The sequence below is a fragment of the Condylura cristata genome, unplaced genomic scaffold (genome assembly GCF_000260355.1).
Source record: "Condylura cristata isolate star-nosed mole 26May11 unplaced genomic scaffold, ConCri1.0 scaffold00004, whole genome shotgun sequence".
NCBI lineage: Eukaryota > Metazoa > Chordata > Mammalia > Eulipotyphla > Talpidae > Condylura > Condylura cristata.
In genome coordinates this window covers 14728278-14748577 of record NW_004567105.1, presented here as the reverse complement: position 1 = coordinate 14748577, position 20300 = coordinate 14728278, and the positions used below count along the sequence as shown (strand labels likewise).

General features: G+C 46.0%; 1 protein-coding gene across 1 annotated transcript in view; it reads left to right on the top strand.

Moving 5' to 3' along the window:
* The window catches only part of ELK3 (ELK3, ETS-domain protein (SRF accessory protein 2)), a 36860-nt gene extending 16767 nt beyond the window's left edge, over positions 1-20093 (top strand). Inside the window, exons 2-4 of the mRNA XM_004675792.2 lie at positions 3193-3972; positions 13873-13995; positions 17786-20093. Of these exons, the coding sequence (XP_004675849.1) occupies positions 3193-3972; positions 13873-13995; positions 17786-17884 (1002 nt within the window). The 3' untranslated portion in view covers positions 17885-20093. The remainder of the gene's footprint in view (positions 1-3192; positions 3973-13872; positions 13996-17785) is intronic.
* Positions 20094-20300: the final 207 nt, after the last annotated feature.

The following is a 20300-nucleotide window of genomic DNA, read 5'->3' as shown; positions in this document are numbered from 1 at the left end:
CAGAAATTCCCACCATCTTTTGTTTATCCTTTAGACAGTTGCTAGTCATATGTGCTGTTCTCTGTGTTCTTTTGAACACATCAAGGCCCAGCTCTCTATCTGAAATGCCTTTTAATTCTTAACTTATTTGTTGATGAGTGACTTTTTTTTTTAAAGATTTACTTATTTGTACATACAGAACTGGGTTACAGGCCAGAGGCTCAGGGGTGGTGAGAGACTTCACCATAGAGTAGGGAGCAGAACAGGCAGATCAACGAAATACACTGCTGAGGGGAGCAGCGGGCAGGTCAGTTGAGGTCTGCTACACCATGTGGTCACCTCAGGGTCAGGCGGGGATCGAACTCATGCGGAAGTGGCTTAAGCTTTAACCCGCTGCGCTACCAGGGAGGGCCCGATGAGTGACTTTTAAATATATGCATAGGCCCAGACTTCTTGTTGACTTGCTTATGAATGTCATCTCTACTCAGATACTGTGTTTTGGATACCCGTTATAAAATAAATGTTGGTTCTTTTTCTCTAAAAAATGATTTTAAGATCTGTCAGAAGAAATGATTCACTCCATACAGTTGCTCTTTTCGTTTCTGTGTGATTATTTAGGATCTGATAACTGATAACAGTTTACTTGAATGTCCAGGATAAGGATAAAATAAAGTTCGGGGGGAGGGGGGGGTTTATTATGAGCAGGAAATGAAAATACCATAGAGTTTTAATAGACCAGGCAGATGCGCTTTCTTTTTCTAGCAGCCGACTCTGGTCGGGGGTGGTGTGGATCCCCTTACCTTCGCTGGGAGCTGCTTCTCCCAAGTGTGCTGTTACCGTGGTGCTCCTGGCATAAATGCTGCCAATTAAGCCCCGGTGGAACGAAGTTTCCCCAAAATTTCTGAAGGGTTGAAAAATGGCTTTCAGCTTTACTGATGTTGAGTGAGAATGAGGTCAGATGGAGTAATTAGAATTCAGTGGGTTAAATTGCCTCCATGTGCTCCAGGTTGTGGGCTGTTAAACTGTTTATCTTTGAATCCAACATGCTGAGGTCGGAGCCGCCTGGGTGCTGGGCCCGAGCCGTGTTTTGCCAGGATTGCGTTATTGGGATTTCCTGTGTTGAACAAGGACCGCTGTGTCCCTCAGATGCTTGTCCCAAGGAATTCCTCCCTGAAAATCTTCTTGGCGTGGTAAATGTACCCTTCCTTCCCGGAGGCTAGATTAATTCACTTCTGGGATTTGAGGATTCGTTTAAGGAGGAAAAGGGAAAATCAGCATGCCCTAATATAATAAGAAGGGAGGCAAAAACATAATATGCTTCTGTTTATAAACCAATTTATGGTCACAAAGGGAATATTAAAGTTTAAATAATTTCATCTGTATTTTATATTTGAAAGTTGCTAAGAGAATTCACCCTAAAAGTTCTCATCAGACGGGAAAGATACCGTTAGAATTGTTGGGCTAGATAACAACTAGACTGGACTGTGGCAAATAGTTCCCAGTATAAACATGTAGCTTATGGTCTCCATATTGGAAACTAACGTGTTATAGATCGAGTACATGTCAAAACTAAAACAAATGTCATCTCTAAGAGGTTCATTCTCTCCAGGTTTGTGAGGAAAATGAAAAGGCTTAAGCTTTAGTAGATTCTGGTGCTTCTTGGGGGACTCACTCCCTGTTTCTGAGAGGGTTTATGACCTAGGGATGCTGCCTTCCACCCGCAAGACAGTCAGTGTGAGCTCAAATGCGGTGAGAGTGTACATCACCCCCTTCGAGTTTCCACCTTAGAGGAGCTTAGAGGAGCTACTTCCAAAACTCTTCTGACCCCAGTTTTTTTTTTTTTTTAACCCTCATTGGTATCCAGGTTTGAGGAGGAACCGTTTGCAAGGAATTTGGTCGTTGTCTTTTCCCCAGGATGCTGCCCCTAGTTCTTTGTGCTTAAAGAAGGTCCTCTTGCACCCCCTGGGTAGGTCACACCTTGCAAGCATTTTAGTAGAAACTCGCCAGTGTCCCAATGTAATAAGACTTCCAGCACTGTTCAGTCTATACCACGAGGTGCGTTCTCCCAGAGGAGTGTGAAAATGTATGCAATGCTTATTGGTTTTCATTTACGTCCTAATGTTGGAGGACTGGAGCCATAAACCGAAGAGCCAGAAGTTGATACTAGCCACTTAAAAGATCGCGTGGATGCTGTAAATAGCCAGGCAGACAGCTTGTCTTCCCTCCAGGGGCTTTCTTGGCAGAAAATTAAAAAGGAAAAAATGGCTACATGATTTAAAAAAAACACTGTGGTATTTGGTGATAATAACAACGTTGCTATAATGCGCTCCAGCTCACAGAATGCATTCCCATTATTATTTCATTGAATTCTTACAAGTCCCAGAGGGGGGTAAGACAATACTGCATTATGATTAAGAAAATGCCGCCTCTACCACTTGCCGTGTGGCTGTGTGAGTTAAGCCCTCTAAGCTTATTTTCCTAAATTTTGAAATGGGAGTCACAGCCTCCTCTTAGGATTGCTGTGCAGGGTATTGGCGATAAAGCACAAACAGGACTATGTAGTAACCACTTAAGAAAAGGCAACTGTTTTTATATTCTCAGGTGTAATAATTTTTTTAAAGATTTATTTATTTAAAGTAAATACAGGTGAGAGGTTTCTTTAAAATAAATACACTTAACATAATACGTTGAAGATTTAAAATAAATTTATTTAAAATAAATACAGGCGAGGTTTATTTATTTATTTAAAATAAATACAGGTGAGAGGTACAGGTGGGAAGATTCACCAGAGAGACAGAGTGGGGAGCAGAACAGGCAGATGTACTGCAATACGCTGCTGAGGGGAGCAGCAGGTGGGCCAGGAGAAGTCTGCCAGCCATGTGGGCTCGAACTGGTGCTGCAGTGGCTGCAGAGATCTTCATAGTGCTGTGCTTTAACCCGTGGAGCCACCAGGGAGGACCCGTATAATAATTCTCACTTTGCAGATGAGGAAACTAAAAACGACAAGCAGTCACACCATGAATAGTTGGCCGGGCTGGAATGCAAATCTGATTTTTCTGCTCCAGCTTGTCCTCTCCCTACGGCTCCTTAGCTGAGATGTGTAAGCCAGAAACATTTGGGTGCTTCTGCTGGCAAAATTCCCCATGAGAACAAACCTCTTCTGGGGTGTTTCTGCTCCGCTAACCTTTCCACAATCTCCTTTTGTGTTCACAGAACATCATCAAGAAGGTGATTGGGCAGAAGTTTGTGTACAAGTTTGTCTCTTTCCCAGAGATACTGAAAATGGACCCTCACTCTGTGGAGATCAGCCGGGAGAGCCTTTTGCTGCAGGACGGCGACTGTAAGGTGCCCCCTGAGGCCCGCGAGGCGCACAGACACGGCTTGCCTGCCCTCAAAAGCACCAGCCGCAACGAATACATCCACTCAGGCCTGTACTCGTCCTTCACCATCAACTCCCTGCAGACTCCGCCAGAGCCTTTCAAGGCCATCAAGACGGAGAAGCTGGAGGACCAGCCGGAGGACAGCCCCCCCGTGGAGGAAGTCAGGACTGTCATCAGGTTTGTGACCAATAAAACCGACAAGCACATCAGCAGGCCTGTGGTGTCGCTGCCCTCCACGTCGGAGGCCTTCCTGGGCTCATCCGTCTCAGCCAAGATCTCCTCGTTAATGTTGCCCAATGCTGCCAGCATTTCCTCCGCTTCGCCCTCCTCATCTCGGTCCCCCTCCCTGTCCCCCAACTCTCCCCTCCCTTCTGAACACAGAAGCCTCTTCTTGGAGGCCGCCTGCCGTGACTCGGATCCCCTAGAGCCTTTGAACCTCTCGTCGGGCTCCAAGACCAGGTCTCCATCTCTCCCCCCAAAGGCCAAAAAACCCAAAGGCTTGGAAATCTCCGCTCCTCCTCTTGTGCTCTCCGGCACCGACATTGGCTCCATCGCTCTCAACAGCCCGGCCCTGCCCTCAGGATCCCTCACCCCAGCCTTCTTCACCGCACAGGTAAGAGCCCTCCCTGTCACCCGCTGCTCCCAGACGCTGTGGCTGAGAGGGAGGGAGAAGGGGCAGCCGGCTTCTGTCCTGCCAAAGATCATCCTAGGGCCTGTGCCCAAGTCACGTGCAACTGTGAAGATAGGTCATGCACTTTTCCATGCCCAGAGCAAGGTGCCCCCAAGAGAAAGCCTCAGGGTCATGGTGGCTGTGGGGTGCTTGCTCTGTCTTTTGCTTCGAGTGGCCTAAAGTGATGGACCAAGCACGCTGGCTGCAGAGCAGATCCGGCGTGATTTCCTTGGGAAAGTTGGGCAGGTGAATGTCATTTCTGGAGGCATTTATTGGGCTTCACAGAATTTTTTTTTTTAAAGATTTCTTTATTTGTGCATACAGACCTGGGGTACAGGCCAGAGGTGCAGGTGCTGTGAGAGGCTTCACCAGACACAGAGTGGGGAGCAGAACAAGCAGATCTACTGAAATACACTGCTGAGGAGGGGTCTGCTGCACCTTGTGGTCAGCTCCCTGGCCAGGGATCGAACTCGTGCTGCAGTGGCTTTGGAGAGAGCCACAGAGCTGTGCTTTAGGCCCTTGCACCACCAGGGACTCGCTTTCTGAGCCTGATTCCTGCTAGGGAACTGCATCACGGTGAGGATGAAATGGTGGCCGTGGCCCGAGGGCAGCTACCCCTGGCAGGGTTTCTCCTCTTGCAGCTTTGGGGGTGGATGGGATGCTCTCTCCTTGCATCCATTGTCATCGCCAGCAGCATGTCAGGCCTGCAGGGCCTGGTCCTAGGGAGCTCCCTCGGGGCTTTGCTGCAGTTACTTCTCATGGCTGGCGTGAGGTAGATTCGGTGTTCTCTCACTTCCCCACTTGAGTGCCTGGGCCTCCCTCCCGTGGTGGCGTGTCCTTACCTGCCAGCTCATGAACTTGAACTGATGCGAAATCCCTGGGCCGCCGTTGATTTGGGAGACGCGTGGCTTTGCTTTTCATTCACCCCAGCTGAGGTGAACGAAGCACGTAGGTATAGTAACTCACCCCAGGTGGTAGAGTGAATCTGAACCCAGCTAGTCTGCCTCCACACTCTGAGAAAACTCTCCTGGCAGCCCACTGGGAACTCACCTCGTTCCCCACGAGCCAAGCAGCCCGTGGCCTCTGCAGAGCCGCTCTCGGCCACGCGTCTCCCAAATCAACGGTGGCCCAGGGATTTCGCCTCAGTTCAAGCTCGTGAACTGGCAGGTAAGGACACGCCACCACAAGAGGGAGGCCCAGGCACTCAGTTATGGCCAGAGTGGGCATGTGTGCTGCCACGTGGGTATTTCCTGGGCAGGCGGGAATTGTGCAGTGACGAATGACTGCGGAGAAAGTGGCTCAGAGAGAGAACTGGAGAGTCGGGGCCTGGTGGGCATTCTGAGCCTTCCTCCTGTGAGTCTGCACTGTGAGGTCTAGCAAGGACTAAAGCCAGGCCGGGCCGACTCTGATTTCAGTCCCTGTGCCAGCTCTGTGGGCATCTCTGAGGTCAGCCATCAGCTCGGGTGGCCGGGTGGAGTGGACTGAGGATGGTGTGACTGACTCGACATGAGATAGCAGTAGAGGGTGATCAAACAAATGGATGCAAAGCTCACGACCAGACACAGAACTTGCTCCGAGGGCCTAAAACCTGGGAGGGGAAAGTCTGATGATTGACAGAGAACCCGTGCGCCAGGCAGAGGAGACGGAGTGGCCTTGGCCAGCTGTGGGGGCAGGGCCTTGGTGTGTGTGAGTTTCAGAAAGCGGGAGAGATGGGAGCTGCCTGGGCTTTCGGAGGGGAGGGCAGCAGAGGGCGGGGCTGGGCTGGGCTCCCTGCAGAAGCTGGGAGGTGGGGCCAGAGCTGAGGGGCCTTCGGGTCAAGGTGAGGGGTGCAGACTGTGCGGAGACGTACTGCAGGAATGAGGTAGGTAGTGCGTGACCCCGTGCAGTCCTGAGGCTGGCTGTGGGAAATGCAGAATCTTAGCAGCTCAAACACCCTCAGCTTCTAGCCTTGTGAGTTCTGCACCCCGAGTGAGCGACTGAGGGTGGCTGACAGAGGGGGAGCAGCAATGAAGGAGAAGCCAGAGGGCAGAGATAGGGCAGGACTCAACAGCAGAGACAGGTGTTTTTATCTTTCCAAGCCAGAAGCTGCTGGGACTTCAGGGTAGGCCTGGCATCCATGTAGAATTTGTTTTCAGAGATTCTCTCCTCCCTCAGGAGCTGCTGGAGGTGCTGGAGAACCCAGTCCCCCAGCACATGGTTAGTCAGAACCAGTGTCAGCTCCCTCAACCGCCACCATCCTGGCGAGGGCCACTTTCCTTGTCAGCTGCCAGGTCAGCTCTGGGGGCTCCTGTCCACCAGGTGGTGGACAGAAAGGTGCCCAGGGCCTTTCTCCCGCAGCCAGCGGTGCTGTCTCACTCCTGCTGCTTGCTGGTTTCCGGTTGGATAGCGCATTTTGTCCCAGAAACTCTGCCTTCTTCTGAGGGGTGTGATTTCTTTTAAAAAAAAGATTTATTTATGCATACAGAACTGGGGTACAGGCCAGAGGTTCAGGGGCGGTAAGAGGATTCATCAGAGACAGAGTGGGGCACAGAACAGGCTGACTGACGAAGTACACTGCCGAGGGAGCAGTGGGCGGGTCAGGAGAGGTCTGCTGGCCATGTGGGTCACCTCTGGGGTCTCCAGGGTGGGGATCGAGCTCATGCTGAAGTGGCATTAGCTTCTTAGTGCTGGGCTTTAACCCACTGTGCCACCAGGGAGGGCCCTGAGGGGTGTGATTTTTACACAGAGACATCTGGTTACCTGTGGGAACCTCTGAGAAACTTCCCTTAATGGTTGGTTTTAGCAGACACAAGGTGCACTATAATAACTTTATCCTGAAAAGGCAACTGCTAAGAAATTTTACTTAATTTTTTTCCTACGTCTACGACTAAGTCCCAGTTATTTTCAGCTGGAAACATGGCAGGGAGAGCGGGGTTAAGGGTGTTGGCTTGATTGTGGTCAGGTGGTGAGTTCCTTCCACGGACCTCATTAAAACACGGACCTCGTGGATGCCTGAGATTGCATCTACAGCATGCATGCTCGTAAAAAATCACGGCACTTTGCCACCGACCCAACACCATAGCCTCCGCTCCCCAGAAGAGAGCTTGGGTGGTGCATCTGCGGCCCTAGGTCAAGTGCTGTTGATTGCTCGTGTGAGAGTTGAAGAAACCAAGGTTCCTGATGTAGGCAGACATGATGTGCCACTCAAGGAGCCTTCAAGCATGGATGGCGAGGCTCTGAAAATGGGAGAATAGGAGCCAGCTGGGTACCAAAAGGTGATAGTCAGAGCATTGAGGTCATCAAGGATGTTATCTCGGATGACTCTGGATGCAGAAATTAAGATGGGGAGGAGCCAGGATGTCAGACCCTCCGGGTTCCCAGGTAGGCACCATGGAAGCCTAAATGGCGCCCTGTAGTTCCGGCCCACTTCCTGCCGCTGGTCTTTTCCATTCATTCTCTCTCTCCTCCTCTCTTGACCATGCAAAGTTCAGAATCCCGCCGGCCCATTGTGTTTCCCTTCCTTGGTGCCAGGTTCGGTTAATGTCACAGAGATGTTGGAGATGCTGACTCCAGGTAGGTGCAGGCCTTGGGACTTGGGTCCCCAGGCCTGTGTTAGCAGCAGCTAGATCAATACTAATTGAATGGACACAGCTTGCTGGGGGCTGAAATGCTAAAACCTCCTACTTTGTTATGCTGATGGCTATAGCAAGTTAGAGCCAAAATCATAAGGTAGGCATTTGGGGTAAAATAGAGGCACATGGTAGGGAGCAGGTGGGGTCACTGAATCCTTTCCCAGCTCTAGTTTTGTTAAGGGGAAGGATGTCGTAAAGGAACTCTGCAGAGTTCTGTGGACTCCACCTGCTACTCCAGTGATTGGAAACTACAACTCCCAGCAGTACCAGGGAGAGAACTGTGAGGACCCAAGGGTGGAGCTAAGCAGGAATTCTGGGACTTTGGGAGATAAATAGGGCGCCATCAGCCAATGGCTCTCTCACTCGGGCAGTGGCTCTCGGGACCACGTGACTCGGGGCTTTCAGTTTGTTACCAGAGTTCCAAGTCAGCAGAGCCAGTAAGAGATTCCACTTACCTTGTCTCTTTCCCTGGGTTGTTCCTTTTCCTTTCCCCTTTGTAAGTAAACACTTTATTGACCCTTTTGCATGCACCTGCACAACTAAATTTTACGCGCGCGGGTGAGGACCCTCAGACAGGCAGCCCGGTTCACACTGGGGTGCCCTGTAACAGTTTCTTTGCCTACTTTCTCTTTTGCCATGAACTCAAAAAGTAAAGGTTTTCCTTTCATGTGACTGTAACACTCTCAGCTCACTCAGCACACAGCTGCCTGCACACCAGCATGCAGGAGAGGGGATGTCCTTTCAGCCATGAGACGCCACTGGGCAAGTTCTGTGGGCCCTGACAGCTAAATCTTTTGCTTTTCCCAGGTCTTGGTTCTCTGGGATCAACACACCGTGGGGGTCCCACTCTGGGGCCGTCTCCCTCTGCTTTTTGTGGCGCCTCTTCATGGTCCTGCCCCCTCTGCAGTTCTCTCCTGCTCCTCCTTCCCCCACATCCGTGAATGAGTCAGGCTTTGTGTACTTGGCCTCTGTGGCTCTCACCCATGGCCTTGATCATGTTGCTGCAGAAGGCACTTGAGTGCAGGGCACGCGTGTCTGACGGGACACCTGGGGCATGGTGCCACGCACGCCTAAGTGTGCTCACCTGGGCCTGGAGGGCAGGCCTATGAGGGCTGCCTCACTCAGGAGCCGGCTACAGGGCCGTGAGTGACTGTTGAAGAGGTGCGGCCATATGAGAACACCAGAGGGAGCCCAGGGGAAGCGTGTAAATATTCCTGGGGGGCCAGGAGGCTGGCTACCTGCCAGCGCCCCCTAACTGGCCCCTGCCTGCCCCACCTACAGGCTTGCCACTAGACCCCTATGTAAGGTGAGCATATTCAGAGCTGATGCTTCTGGGTGAATCTTTTAAGGGCTTTCCTTTAAAGTTGTCACCACCATACATTTTGATTTGAATTCGGGGCACTTGAGGTGTTCCCGGAGATTCTCCGTCATCTTTGAGGACATTTCAACCGCAGAATGGCATTGTTATAGAGGATTGGCACCCATGAGGTTCAGATGAGAGATGTTTGTTGGTACAACTCGTTAAATCAACATGCTGACTTTCTCGCCTTTATTTTCTAAGTCCTGAACAACTTGGCAGTACCTCAAGTCAGCAGTGAATCTGCAGATACTTCTTGTGGCACAGCTCATGTATAGTCTCTTTAGCCAGTTAAGTAATGAGTGGTGACTTAATTCATGCATTTGGGAGACAGTTGTTGGACACCTGCTGTTTGCTGGGCACTTGGGACTCAGGTGAGGATGGTCAGAGCCCCTGAGCTCATGAGCCAAGAGCTTGTTCAGCAGGTAAAAACGATAGAGCTAGCTTCGAAGGCTGTGTGAAAGGATAGATTCTGAAAACTGGCTGAGGAATTCAACCTGTTTTGATGGGAAAGTTGCATTTGCTGGAGTTGTAAGTTAACAGAAACAAAGGTTCCTGTTTTATCAACAAATAATTACTGAATATTGTTTGCAAGACATAGAAAGGACAGAAGTACAAGTGCCTAACTTTGAGGATTTTAGGACCGAGGTTGGCAGCTAGGTGTGCGTGTGCACACACACGACACTGTAGCAAGAGTGAAATACCCAGTGCAGAGCATACCTTAAGGAACCAAAGTGGGTAAGAGTATTTGTTTGAGTCAACAAAATGAACTGAGCACCTGTCATGTGTGAGCCTGGGGCTGGGGCTACAAATACGAATCACTTCGTCTCTGGTCGTCAGGTGCTCCTCACGTAGGGGGGTGCTGATAGTATCCCAGACACAGCAAGCAGGAAATACTTAGGCACAAAAGAAATGCCGAGGAGGGAGGTGTTGCTGGTGGGGGCAGGTGCTGACAGGGCTTCACGGGCGTGCTCACACCTGGCTCCAGTGACGGATCCACAGTGATTTATCCGGCAGACGGGTGAAAAGGACATTGTGGGCAGTGGACTAGCATGAGCCAGGCATAAAGGGGTGAAGCCACTCAGCATCTCTAGGGTAAACAGCTTTACCAAGGGGCAGGGTAAATTCTAGCAGTGAAAGGTGGCAGGGATGGGGCACCAGAGGCTTGGTCAAGTTGCATTTTGGAAGTATTGTTTGTCCCTGAAGACTGGGGAAGGGGAGGGGCAAACTCGATACAGTGCAGCTGAGAGGCAATGAGGATCTAAGGCTGTATCCGTGGGAGGAGCTGGAGGAGCTGAGATTCAGGGAATGGCATCAACACGGCTTGGTGACTAACTGGGTGTGGAGGCGGTTGGGGTCAGCCAGAAGTTGAGTATGAGGCACAGAGGAGGAAGGATGAGCTCATGGGGAAAGGCTGGGAGCTTGAGGTGCCCGTAGGACATTGAAGAGGAAATACTAAGTGGCAGCTGGAGCTAAGGAGAGTTTGGGGCTGGAGATGAGTGTGGGAGTCAGATATGTCCAGGGTGATTAAAGTTATGGAAAAGGATGGGAGCTGGGACCGCCCGTGACCAGGGATGTTCTGGAATGAGTGCTGATGAATGGGGGGCAGAGGGTTTGTTTTGGGATTCCATGATGCTCTGGACACAGCAAGCCAAGCAGGAAGGTTCGCATCGGGACAGCAGGGAGCATGTGAAGTGGTTATAGGAAAACCTACAGTTGTGTCTAAGGAGCTTGTACCTTTCCCCCTAGAAACTGTGAAAATCTTTCAATGGACATAGTATCTCAGAGTGATTGATCTGGTGGAGGTGCTCCAGAGAGACTGGCGGGGACGGGGAGGCACCCACAAACTGGCGGGCTGGTGTGGGTGGTGGACAGGCCTTGGTTGCAGCAGGAATGGAAATGGAGGGATTAAATTCGGTTCAAGGAAGGTTCCACAAGCCCTGTCGGAGATGCTGGCAAGGCCAAGTCATCCAGGTGACTGGGGTGCTGGGTGGTAGACAGAGCTGAATGCAGGGGTCCTGTCTTATCACTGAGTCTGGCACCTGCTGGGGAGCACCATCGGGGGATTCAAGCTGCCTACAGAGCAGGAGGGCAGCTAAGAAACATTGGATTTGGTGAGAAAGGTGATGAGTTCCGTTTGAACCTGTGGTCATTCCCAGTGAAGGGCATAAGCAAGGGGGTACACCTAGAGGTGCCAATCACGTCCGCTCATCAGGTATTCAGGAGCTGTTCATGGCATAAAGCTAAGACCTTACAGCTACAGAAAGCAGTATGATGAAAGCACATTACCATAATATGAAGCAGAACATGTTAAATGTTAATTTAAAATGTGGTTATAAGTGGTATAAGGATTCAGAAAAAAGCAAAGTGCCATCTGGTTGAGGGGAGATCAGGAAAGTCTTGAGGAGGAAGAATTTTGGTGAGCAGAGAGAGGGAGGCGGGAGAGCCAGAGGTCAGAGGACGCGCGTCTAAACCAGCTTATCCGGGTTCTGATGTGGCTTTATAGGTAGCAAGTGGGAGAAGAACTGAGCAGGGAGGATCAAAACACGATACCAGGGTCTTTCCCCTTGAAAATAAATACCTACTGCTCCTTCCCCAGCACGGTCTCCTTCCCCAGCAGCTGGTTGGGATCTGTGCCATTCAGAACGGCCCCTTTGCTAAGATACTCCTTGGAAAGACCGGAAGCGCACGTCTGGTTGTGGCTTCTTCCTTCAGCCCCTCGCCCTCAGCCCAGCCCACATTCCTCCAGGAGCAGTGTGAAAGGTCACACTGTCCCACAGATAACCCAGGGGACGCTTTAAAGAAACCTTAGAAGAGCAACAGTAGATTTTTCTTTAAGGCCACAGACCTTTGGGGAGTCCAGAGCTGGGAGGGGGAGAAGCAGATGAAGTCATTTCACAATATTTATTTGCATATATTATAGGAGACATTTCAAACACATTAAACATGAGAAACAGAAGGTTACTGTATTCGGAGTACATCCTGTATCCCGTAGACACAAATGTGTAAACATCTGAAATCCAAACATATGAACAACCTTTAAACTGAAAATTCCATAACTTATAAATTGTGGAGAGGATTCTAAAGGAATAGGTGTGTGTTTATGGTCATGGATGAAAGACGACTATGTAGTATAGTTTAGGAGACTGTATGCAGAGCTTTTGAGACTTTCATGGATGGATAAGTGAGGCCCCGGACACACCGGTCACTAAATGTTAATGTGGAACATACTGTGTTGGAACCTGGCTCCGGTGATTGCAAATATTAGTTCTTTGTCCACCTGAGCCTGTGGACATGAGCTGAACAACACTAAGGAATCTTAAGGTGCCAACTGACCACACAGGTCTGTTTCAGAACATTAAGTTCTTTCCTGTATACAGTGGAGAATTCTGAATAGAAGGCGTGCATTTCCTAAGCGGGTCAAGTCTACTAACGTTAGTAATTAATAATAGCAGCATTTAATATTTGTTGAGTTTTTCTGTGTGCCACAGCACAGTTCTCTGCACACAGTTCTACGTAGATCATCTTGTTTCATCTTCCTGACCATCCTGGAGTGTAAGCTTTGTGTCCCTGATTTAGGAAACTGCGGCACAGAGAGAGGTGCCATTGCTCGTCGAGAATACCTAGCTGGTCAGTAGTAGTTCTGAGGTGAGCCCAGGGCAGGGGCATACTGAGTGCCTAGGTCTTAACTGTTAGGCCAGATGGCCTGGCCCACTTGTTAAACTGCTGTGGATTAAAACAAAAGGGAAGCTTGCTCAAAACTGGTATTTATCCTGGCAACCTCATAAGTCATTCAGTATTCCATAGGCAATGCTATGGAACCAAAGACTCAAGTAACTTAGTGTAAATTGGCTTACCTTTCAAGCATCTTCACAGTTTTGTGAATACCTTTGGGTATTTGTCTCCTCTCTGCTCTTTCAACTTAGGTTAAAGCCACATAATCTCTATAATTAACGAAGCCCCTGAGGCCTCGATGCTAGGAAAAAAACACTTTTAGCACCCAGTATGATGCAATCTCAAGTGTGGGCACCTTTGCTGTGGTTCTCACACTGAGTGCCTTTACTGACATTGCAGATCACTGAGGGGCTCTTTGCTAGTGACCGGAGGTACAGATCCACTTGGAGTTTGCCCCCACTGAGAACCCAAGCCTGCCGACCTGCCAGCTGGGACAGGCTGTGCCTCCTGCCCTCTGGCCGGTGGACAGGCCAGGGCTCCTGCTGTGTGTGCAAGCAAATGCAGTCCTTGGCCCTCTCCCGGGGAAACTCAGCCTTTTGGCTCCACACCTAATTTGACAAGAAAGGATTTTCCCCCCTCCTTCAAACCATTGCCAGGGAGATGAATTCTCATCAGCCCCACATCCGGAGTAAAATGTGGAAAACCCAGTTGTGAACTTTTAAAGAAGCTGCTACAGGGGTATTTCAACAGATCTTAAAAGTATTAAGGGGCTGCTGGTGCGGGAAAGTAAAGCTTGAGGCCCTTAGGAAAAAAAAAGTGAGAGTGAAAAAGCATGGATGTCCACTGTAGAAAACTAAGAAAATAAACATAGGAAAATAAAGCCCTTCATGGATCCTGCTTGGCTTAAACACTAAATCTAGTTTATCGTGGGCGGGTGAGCCAACTTAAGAAGCCATCTGGATAAAAATGGCTGCGCATTCCGCTTGAATGTTCAGGGTAGGTAATGTATCTGTGCCTTCCTCCTCTATAAAACTGCTGATACAATTACATTGAAGAAAATTAAACTGCAGTTTTGCTGAAATACAGTCGTCAGAATCTCCTTAGAAGGTGGGGCTTGTTTCTCGCTGATGGCTGCCGCCAGCCACTCTAATCATGGAATTTAGACCTACCACAAAATGGCCCCTTTGCTTTCCTTTCCAGACACCAAATGGGTTGCTCCTGACTCCGAGTCCACTGCTGTCCAGCATACATTTCTGGAGCAGCCTAAGTCCAGTTGCTCCACTGAGTCCTGCCAGGCTGCAAGGGCCAAACACGTTGTTCCAGGTGAGTATTTGGAGATGAACTTTTACTTATTGTTTTAAGATTTATTTTATTTACGCATACAAGAACTGGGGTGTAGGCCAGAGGTGTGTGTGGGGGGAATGAGAGGATTCATCAGAGTGGGGTGCAGAATAGGTGGATTGACTGTTCTACACCTCTGAGAGGAGCAGCGTGTGAGGCAGGACAGGTCTGCAGCCCACATGGCTCAGCTGCCTGGCTGGTGGGTATCGAACTTGTGCTGTGGCGCCTGATAGGTCATAGTGATGACACTTTAGCTCCTGCACCACCAGGGAGGCACTGGAAATGAACTTTTATAGAACTTCAAAGGGATGTGTCCCCTAACATCCTGCAAAAGGTAACAGTGAATTCTGTCTTACTGTTTTTTATTCAAATGTAAAGTTTTCAAAGGAAGTTCACTTAAGTGGGAATGCAAAAGGCAGCCTTCAAAGCAAAACATTTTCTTTGAGGCAGAAACACCAGTCAGCATAAATGAAGCAATTCTTGAAGTTTCTGGATATTTGGAAACTGGACATTATGGAAAAACTAGTTAAACTCTCATAAAATACCATAAAGACTTTACATAATAAATTAGTCAACAGTATCACTTGAAATAGAAAAATGAGAAAATTCCCTTCATATTATAATAGGAAAGTTATTGGCATCAATTGTTAAATCATAATCGAAGTATCTCTTTGTAATTTAAAAGGAGTATCCGAGGCGTTTGGCTAAAAACTCTGAGCTCTTTATCCTGTAGAATTACATACTAGGGATATGCTTCCTGTTCACTCCTGATAGACTCTCGTAGTGGCATCACTTGCTATTACGTGACAGTTTCCTGCGATCCTAAGGTTGTTACTAACCAACAGGATGTTACTGTTTGAATATGGGAGTGTAGATTAGAAAGGCTCCAGGGGCAGAAATGAAGCAAAGGCAGCTAAAATAAAATTCCCTCTTAATTCTGTCCTCCTCCATCCTGGATCCCATGCTACTTACTCCGTGTGATTCACCCATCTGTAATTCTGCTGAGTCAAGCATGGGCCACTTTGCATTGGAGTTGCCTGCTTATCTGATGATCCTCCACCCCCACCGCCCGTGGAGATGGGCCCTCGGCATCCGTAAATGCTTCTTGCTCTGTGGTGTGACCCTACCATCTACCACATTGCATGGTGCTCAGTAATTCTCATGGACTGAATGAATGGTTGGATGACTAAGAAGGCATCAGGATATGGCTAAGAAAGCAAGTGTTAACAGGATCACTTGTCTGAGTTGGTCATTTTGCCTGTCATGGTTTACATTTCCTGAGTATTCTGTGCCAGGAGCTGTGGTGTTTATGGCCTTGTTGTAAGAAGGGCAGAGTTAACGAGGTTCTGATTACAATCTAGCTTCTCTGCCTCCCTATAGATTTGAGGTAGGGTGTCTTGATATACCCCTGGAGTCATTAGGTTTCTCTTTCCTGGCTCTCTTCCAGTCTCTAGAAATTGAGCTGTGGTGATATACAAGCTAATGTGTTGATTCTTAGCTATTTTAACTCAGGCAGAAAAACAAAAGTAAAGAAACAATAAGCCCAGAAAATGGTAACATTTCAGATTGGTAGAGAACTAAAATACCCTACTTCTTGGGTCTTCAGATTGGAGCAGTGCATTGTGGTATTAGGGCTCCCCAATAGAAGAGAAAGCTGCTTTCTCTTCTACAGCTTCATATTAAAACCCCTCGCACTACCAGGGAGCCCCTGAACATTTTCTTTTAGAAAGTGTTGTAGTAAGAGAAAGAATTAAGCAATAAGTTTAAATGATGCAAGTTTCTGTTGTGTTTGGAAAAGTAGATCAGAATCCTTAGTCACAATTTACAGCCTTTCACAGAAGTCCTACTATTATTATAGATGGTCACAGCAGATATTAAAGAATATTTAAGGGAATGAGAGAGAAGATACTAGTTTCTGTGTAAGTACCATGGTGCTCCAGTTAGTAGCCCTTTGGGGAGAGGTATGCTGTGTTTTAGTAAAGACAGATACCAGTCTAAATAAACAATCTTGATTTATCAATAGAAGTTCACTGGATACTATTGCATTTCATCTTGTCTAGAAATCGACTCCACTTTAGAAACAAATTTTGATCAATTTTGGAATTGATCTGTATTTAGTAGATAATCATGTCTTGAAACAAGGCAGAGCTAAATGTTTAATTGAATGTCTAATTTTTGATTCAGCACATCTAGTACAAACAGCAGTATCTGGAAGACTCTGGGGTAGGGGCTGCAGGGTATTCAGCGTGTGATTAACGATGTGTGAAGAAACCTGGTGACGGGAGATCAGGGGTTTCTACCCTCATCTGTTCACTGATAACCATGGAAAGCTTTGTAAGTGTGAGGAAATTTACAATACCCCAAAGAGTCATTCTACAAGCATCTTCTTTTAGATTGGAACAGTGAAGACAGGAACAGACAAAACTGAGGGAGATTTTTACTTGGGCTTAAGGACTAAGTAGACAGTAAAAACTCGGAGGAAACAAAGATTATGTGATTAAAGGTCTGCAAGATATTCATAGTCAGTATTGAGGCCTGCTCTTGCCAGATATTCCTAATTACAAGAGCTTCATTTTAAAGCAAGAAAATTGAAGCCCATGAGTTGCAGAATTTACCCATTACCACAGAACTTCTAAATGTCTTCGAGATACGTGGGTGCTGCTTCAGTCTACTGCCTCCTGCCCCGGATCCAAGGCTGTCTCTCCGGTTGGCTTTTGAAGCTTGTCTTTATCTGAGCCTTAGTGACACCTTCCTGCTTTTTTTTCCTCCTGACTTATTGCACCTAGCATTATTGCTGCCAGCTCTGTATTTAGAAACCTCACGCCCCCTCCCTGCTCTCACTCACCAGCTTTGCACAGCCTTCTGCCAAAATCAGTTGGCTGTTTAGTTCAGGAAGTGTAGTGTCTTTTAGTCTGAGTTTAAAACTTGGATTTACTGCCTATTAGCTGCGAACTTCAGTCAATCAGGACTTACTTGGAGTCTCAAGTATACATCTATAGAAGTGGGGTGTGATCAGACTTGACAGGATCTAGATGTCAAATGAAGTGACAGCCATCGATAAACCATCAGGCACTAGCCACGTAACAGGTACTGACATAAATTGCAAAAATAAGTTTACTTGTCCTACAAATATTTATTGTACTTCTAACACGTGACAGACTTGGTAATTTGGTATTCAGTGCTAAAGTTTAATATTTAACTTACCTAGACTAAATAGGAATGAAACCAGAAGACAGCCCAGGAGATCATGCCAGACAGTGAAAATCTAGTAGTGAACAGCTTTTAAAGGCTTAAAAGGTAGTCATGATTTTTGTTCATTTGGGAGTAATATAAAATATATTAAAGAAAATGCATCTTAGTTACCAGTAATACAGAAATTACTTACAATTTTAATTAAAATACTTTTTTCAGCCCCAAATGTCTCATTTTTAGTTACTGAGAAGTGTCCTTGGAAGTATTGTAAAACTACTGCCCAATTCCAAGTGTTACAAAGGATTAGAATCACATGTAAAAGTCATTTGTCTGGTTTTCAAAATTTAAATATTAATTATGAAAAACTGAAGCAAATAACATCCCAATAACTTGAAACCTTTTCCTGTACTAAAATACCTGCTTTCTGTAAAATACCTAGTCTAGGCACATAAAATATTCTGTTTGCTCTCTGTATGTAATCTTGATCTCATTGTCATTATTTACCATGGCTAGGAATGTAAAGAATATTCTTTCTAATACATTGACAATAATTATATCAAAACCTGTTTGTTCCCTACAGTTCCCAACACTGCTTAATGGTCACATGCCGGTGCCAATCCCCAGTCTGGACAGAGCTGCTTCTCCAGTACTGCTTTCTTCAAACTCTCAGAAATCCTGATAACCTCTGGCCACAATTAAAGACTCATTAACTGAAGAAACAACTTGTCCCCATGGGCTAGTTCACCTGTGTCATGAGAAGGACATTGTGAAACCCTCTATTAATTTGGTTTGCACTTTTCATAACATGGATGGTCTAGATTTATGTTAGCATTTTTAAAACTTTTTATATACAAGTATATATGAAAATCTGTTTTGCATTAAGTGAATTTTAATTTTTTTTATATCCTCTTAGCTCTTATGTGTTGAACACTGTTGACAGTGAAGAACTTTTTAATGGTTTTCAGTAACTAATAAGGATGTGAAGCTTTTTTCGCTAATTCTGCATATGCTGAATTGTGCTTGTATACACTATAACCAGCTGTGCCTTCCTTTGCATTTAGTTTTATGTAAATGATTTTTATATTTTTAGTATTAAGAAAGTGTTTGAAAGATGAAAATTAGTATCAAACAGCTCTCTAGTAGAATTTCATTATTTTTCACAAGTAGGCAACATGAAAGCATAGTCATATTTTTCTTTTTTGCTTTCAGTTGTATGAGAATTGCCTTAGAACCTCTTGAAACTGAAATTCAGCAAACGTAATAATGTCCAACTAATTTTTTTTAATAAGAAACTAAGCTATATTTAGACAACAATAAAACATTCAAAAGAAAATGCTTGAAAGTACATTTTTTAAAAATATCAAATGGAAAGGCTAGTCTTCTAGCTCTTCAAAATCAGACGTCCCCCAAACAAAAACTTGAGATGGAGAAATGCTATGTAACATTTATCCAAGTTCCTGTAAAAAAACCCTACTTAGCATACCCCCATTTCAAAATATTAGCACTTGTTCTGAGAATCATACCCTGTTGATATACTTACTGTATCATCATGAGCTAGGGTTTCTCTAAACCTCTGGCACTATAACATTTAAAAATGGAATACTATGGAAGAGGCTGACAGATTGGTGAGGTATACACACAGCAAAGGAACAATTTTGTATTACCACGTTTCCTCATCTATATAGGTATAGCCTTGCTTGTGGAAAATAGAAGCTTTAACACTCGGTGGTAAATTCTTCTGTGTACTTTAGCTTAGAGCAGTGACAACAGAAGCATCATTCTGTACATGGAGTAGGAAAATTCTTTTGTACCGTAAGAAAACTAGAATGTGCCGGTGCTTTCAAGTCAAGGTTAGGGGACCCCTTAACTATAGTAACAAATCAATCGGAAATGTGAATAAATGATTGATTCTTGCAGGTGTTAAGTGGCATAGATTAAGGAAATAAAGCTTCCAAAAACGCACATTTCTCAAACTTTCAAAAATTTAAAGTTATAATACTTACCATGTTTTGAGATTTTCCACTGGAATCGTGCATCTCTGCAGGGGAATGTATGCCCCCATCTGGGGGAGCAATCCAAACACTCTAATTTTCATTTTTGACTCTAAAGTAATTGGGGTTGATTCCAAATCCACAGACACTACTGTCACCCCTCATATGCTAATTATTTACTGAATAAAAAAAGCTTTCCCAGGAACTGGTATCTACCAAACAAAGACTATCAGACCTTTGACAATGACCCACATATTTCCAGGTACGGACAGCTGCACTGGAGAATCTGGACTAGCCTGAAGGCCACACAGGTCTCTTGGTCAGTGTTCAGTGAGGTTTTGTTTCCCTAATCCTAGATACAAGTAACTAGCCAATACTGTATGTTCCTAGGGGAAAAAAAAAAAAAAAGCATAACATTAAGACAAGAAAGTTGTCAGATAAGAACACACAACAAACGCAAGTTTCTTACAGAAAAACTAAAGTTGTAATCAATGCGCAAAATTCACAGTCAACATTGACTTTTAAATGTCAATGTTGGTTGGAAATATTCCAATGACCATAAATTTGATTTCTGGATTCCCTTCCTCCAACTATAGTTTAACCATATATTTTAGATCCATGAAAATTGGAAAAAGTTTTTGCTGGAACAACACTCACTGTAACATATAAAAAGAACTGGAGGTTTTGATGTATAACACTTATAACTTGTGCCTCATTCTGTGTATGTGGCTGTTTAACAAATGTTTTAGTCAGAAAGTAAGATTCAAAGAACACAGTAACTTCCTTTTTATATGTCTGCTTGATCAGTGTTAAACTGCTATGGCTGAAGTTTTATAGAACTATAACCTAAATGTTGTCCTTTTTGTACACATCTTTTCTATGCTTGTAAATCTTCATTCACTTCCATGTATGTATCATTTTTACTGTTACATTATTTTTGTTCAATAAATACTTTGTGATAAAAAGTGTGAAAAGGCAAGTGAGTTAGTTTGCTTCTGTTTACTTGGGAGGATCCAAATTTCACTTTTCCATATGGGTACAAGTTGGAAAATTAGTTTTGTCACCTAGCCATAAATATGGCATGCTTAAAACATGCTATAAGTA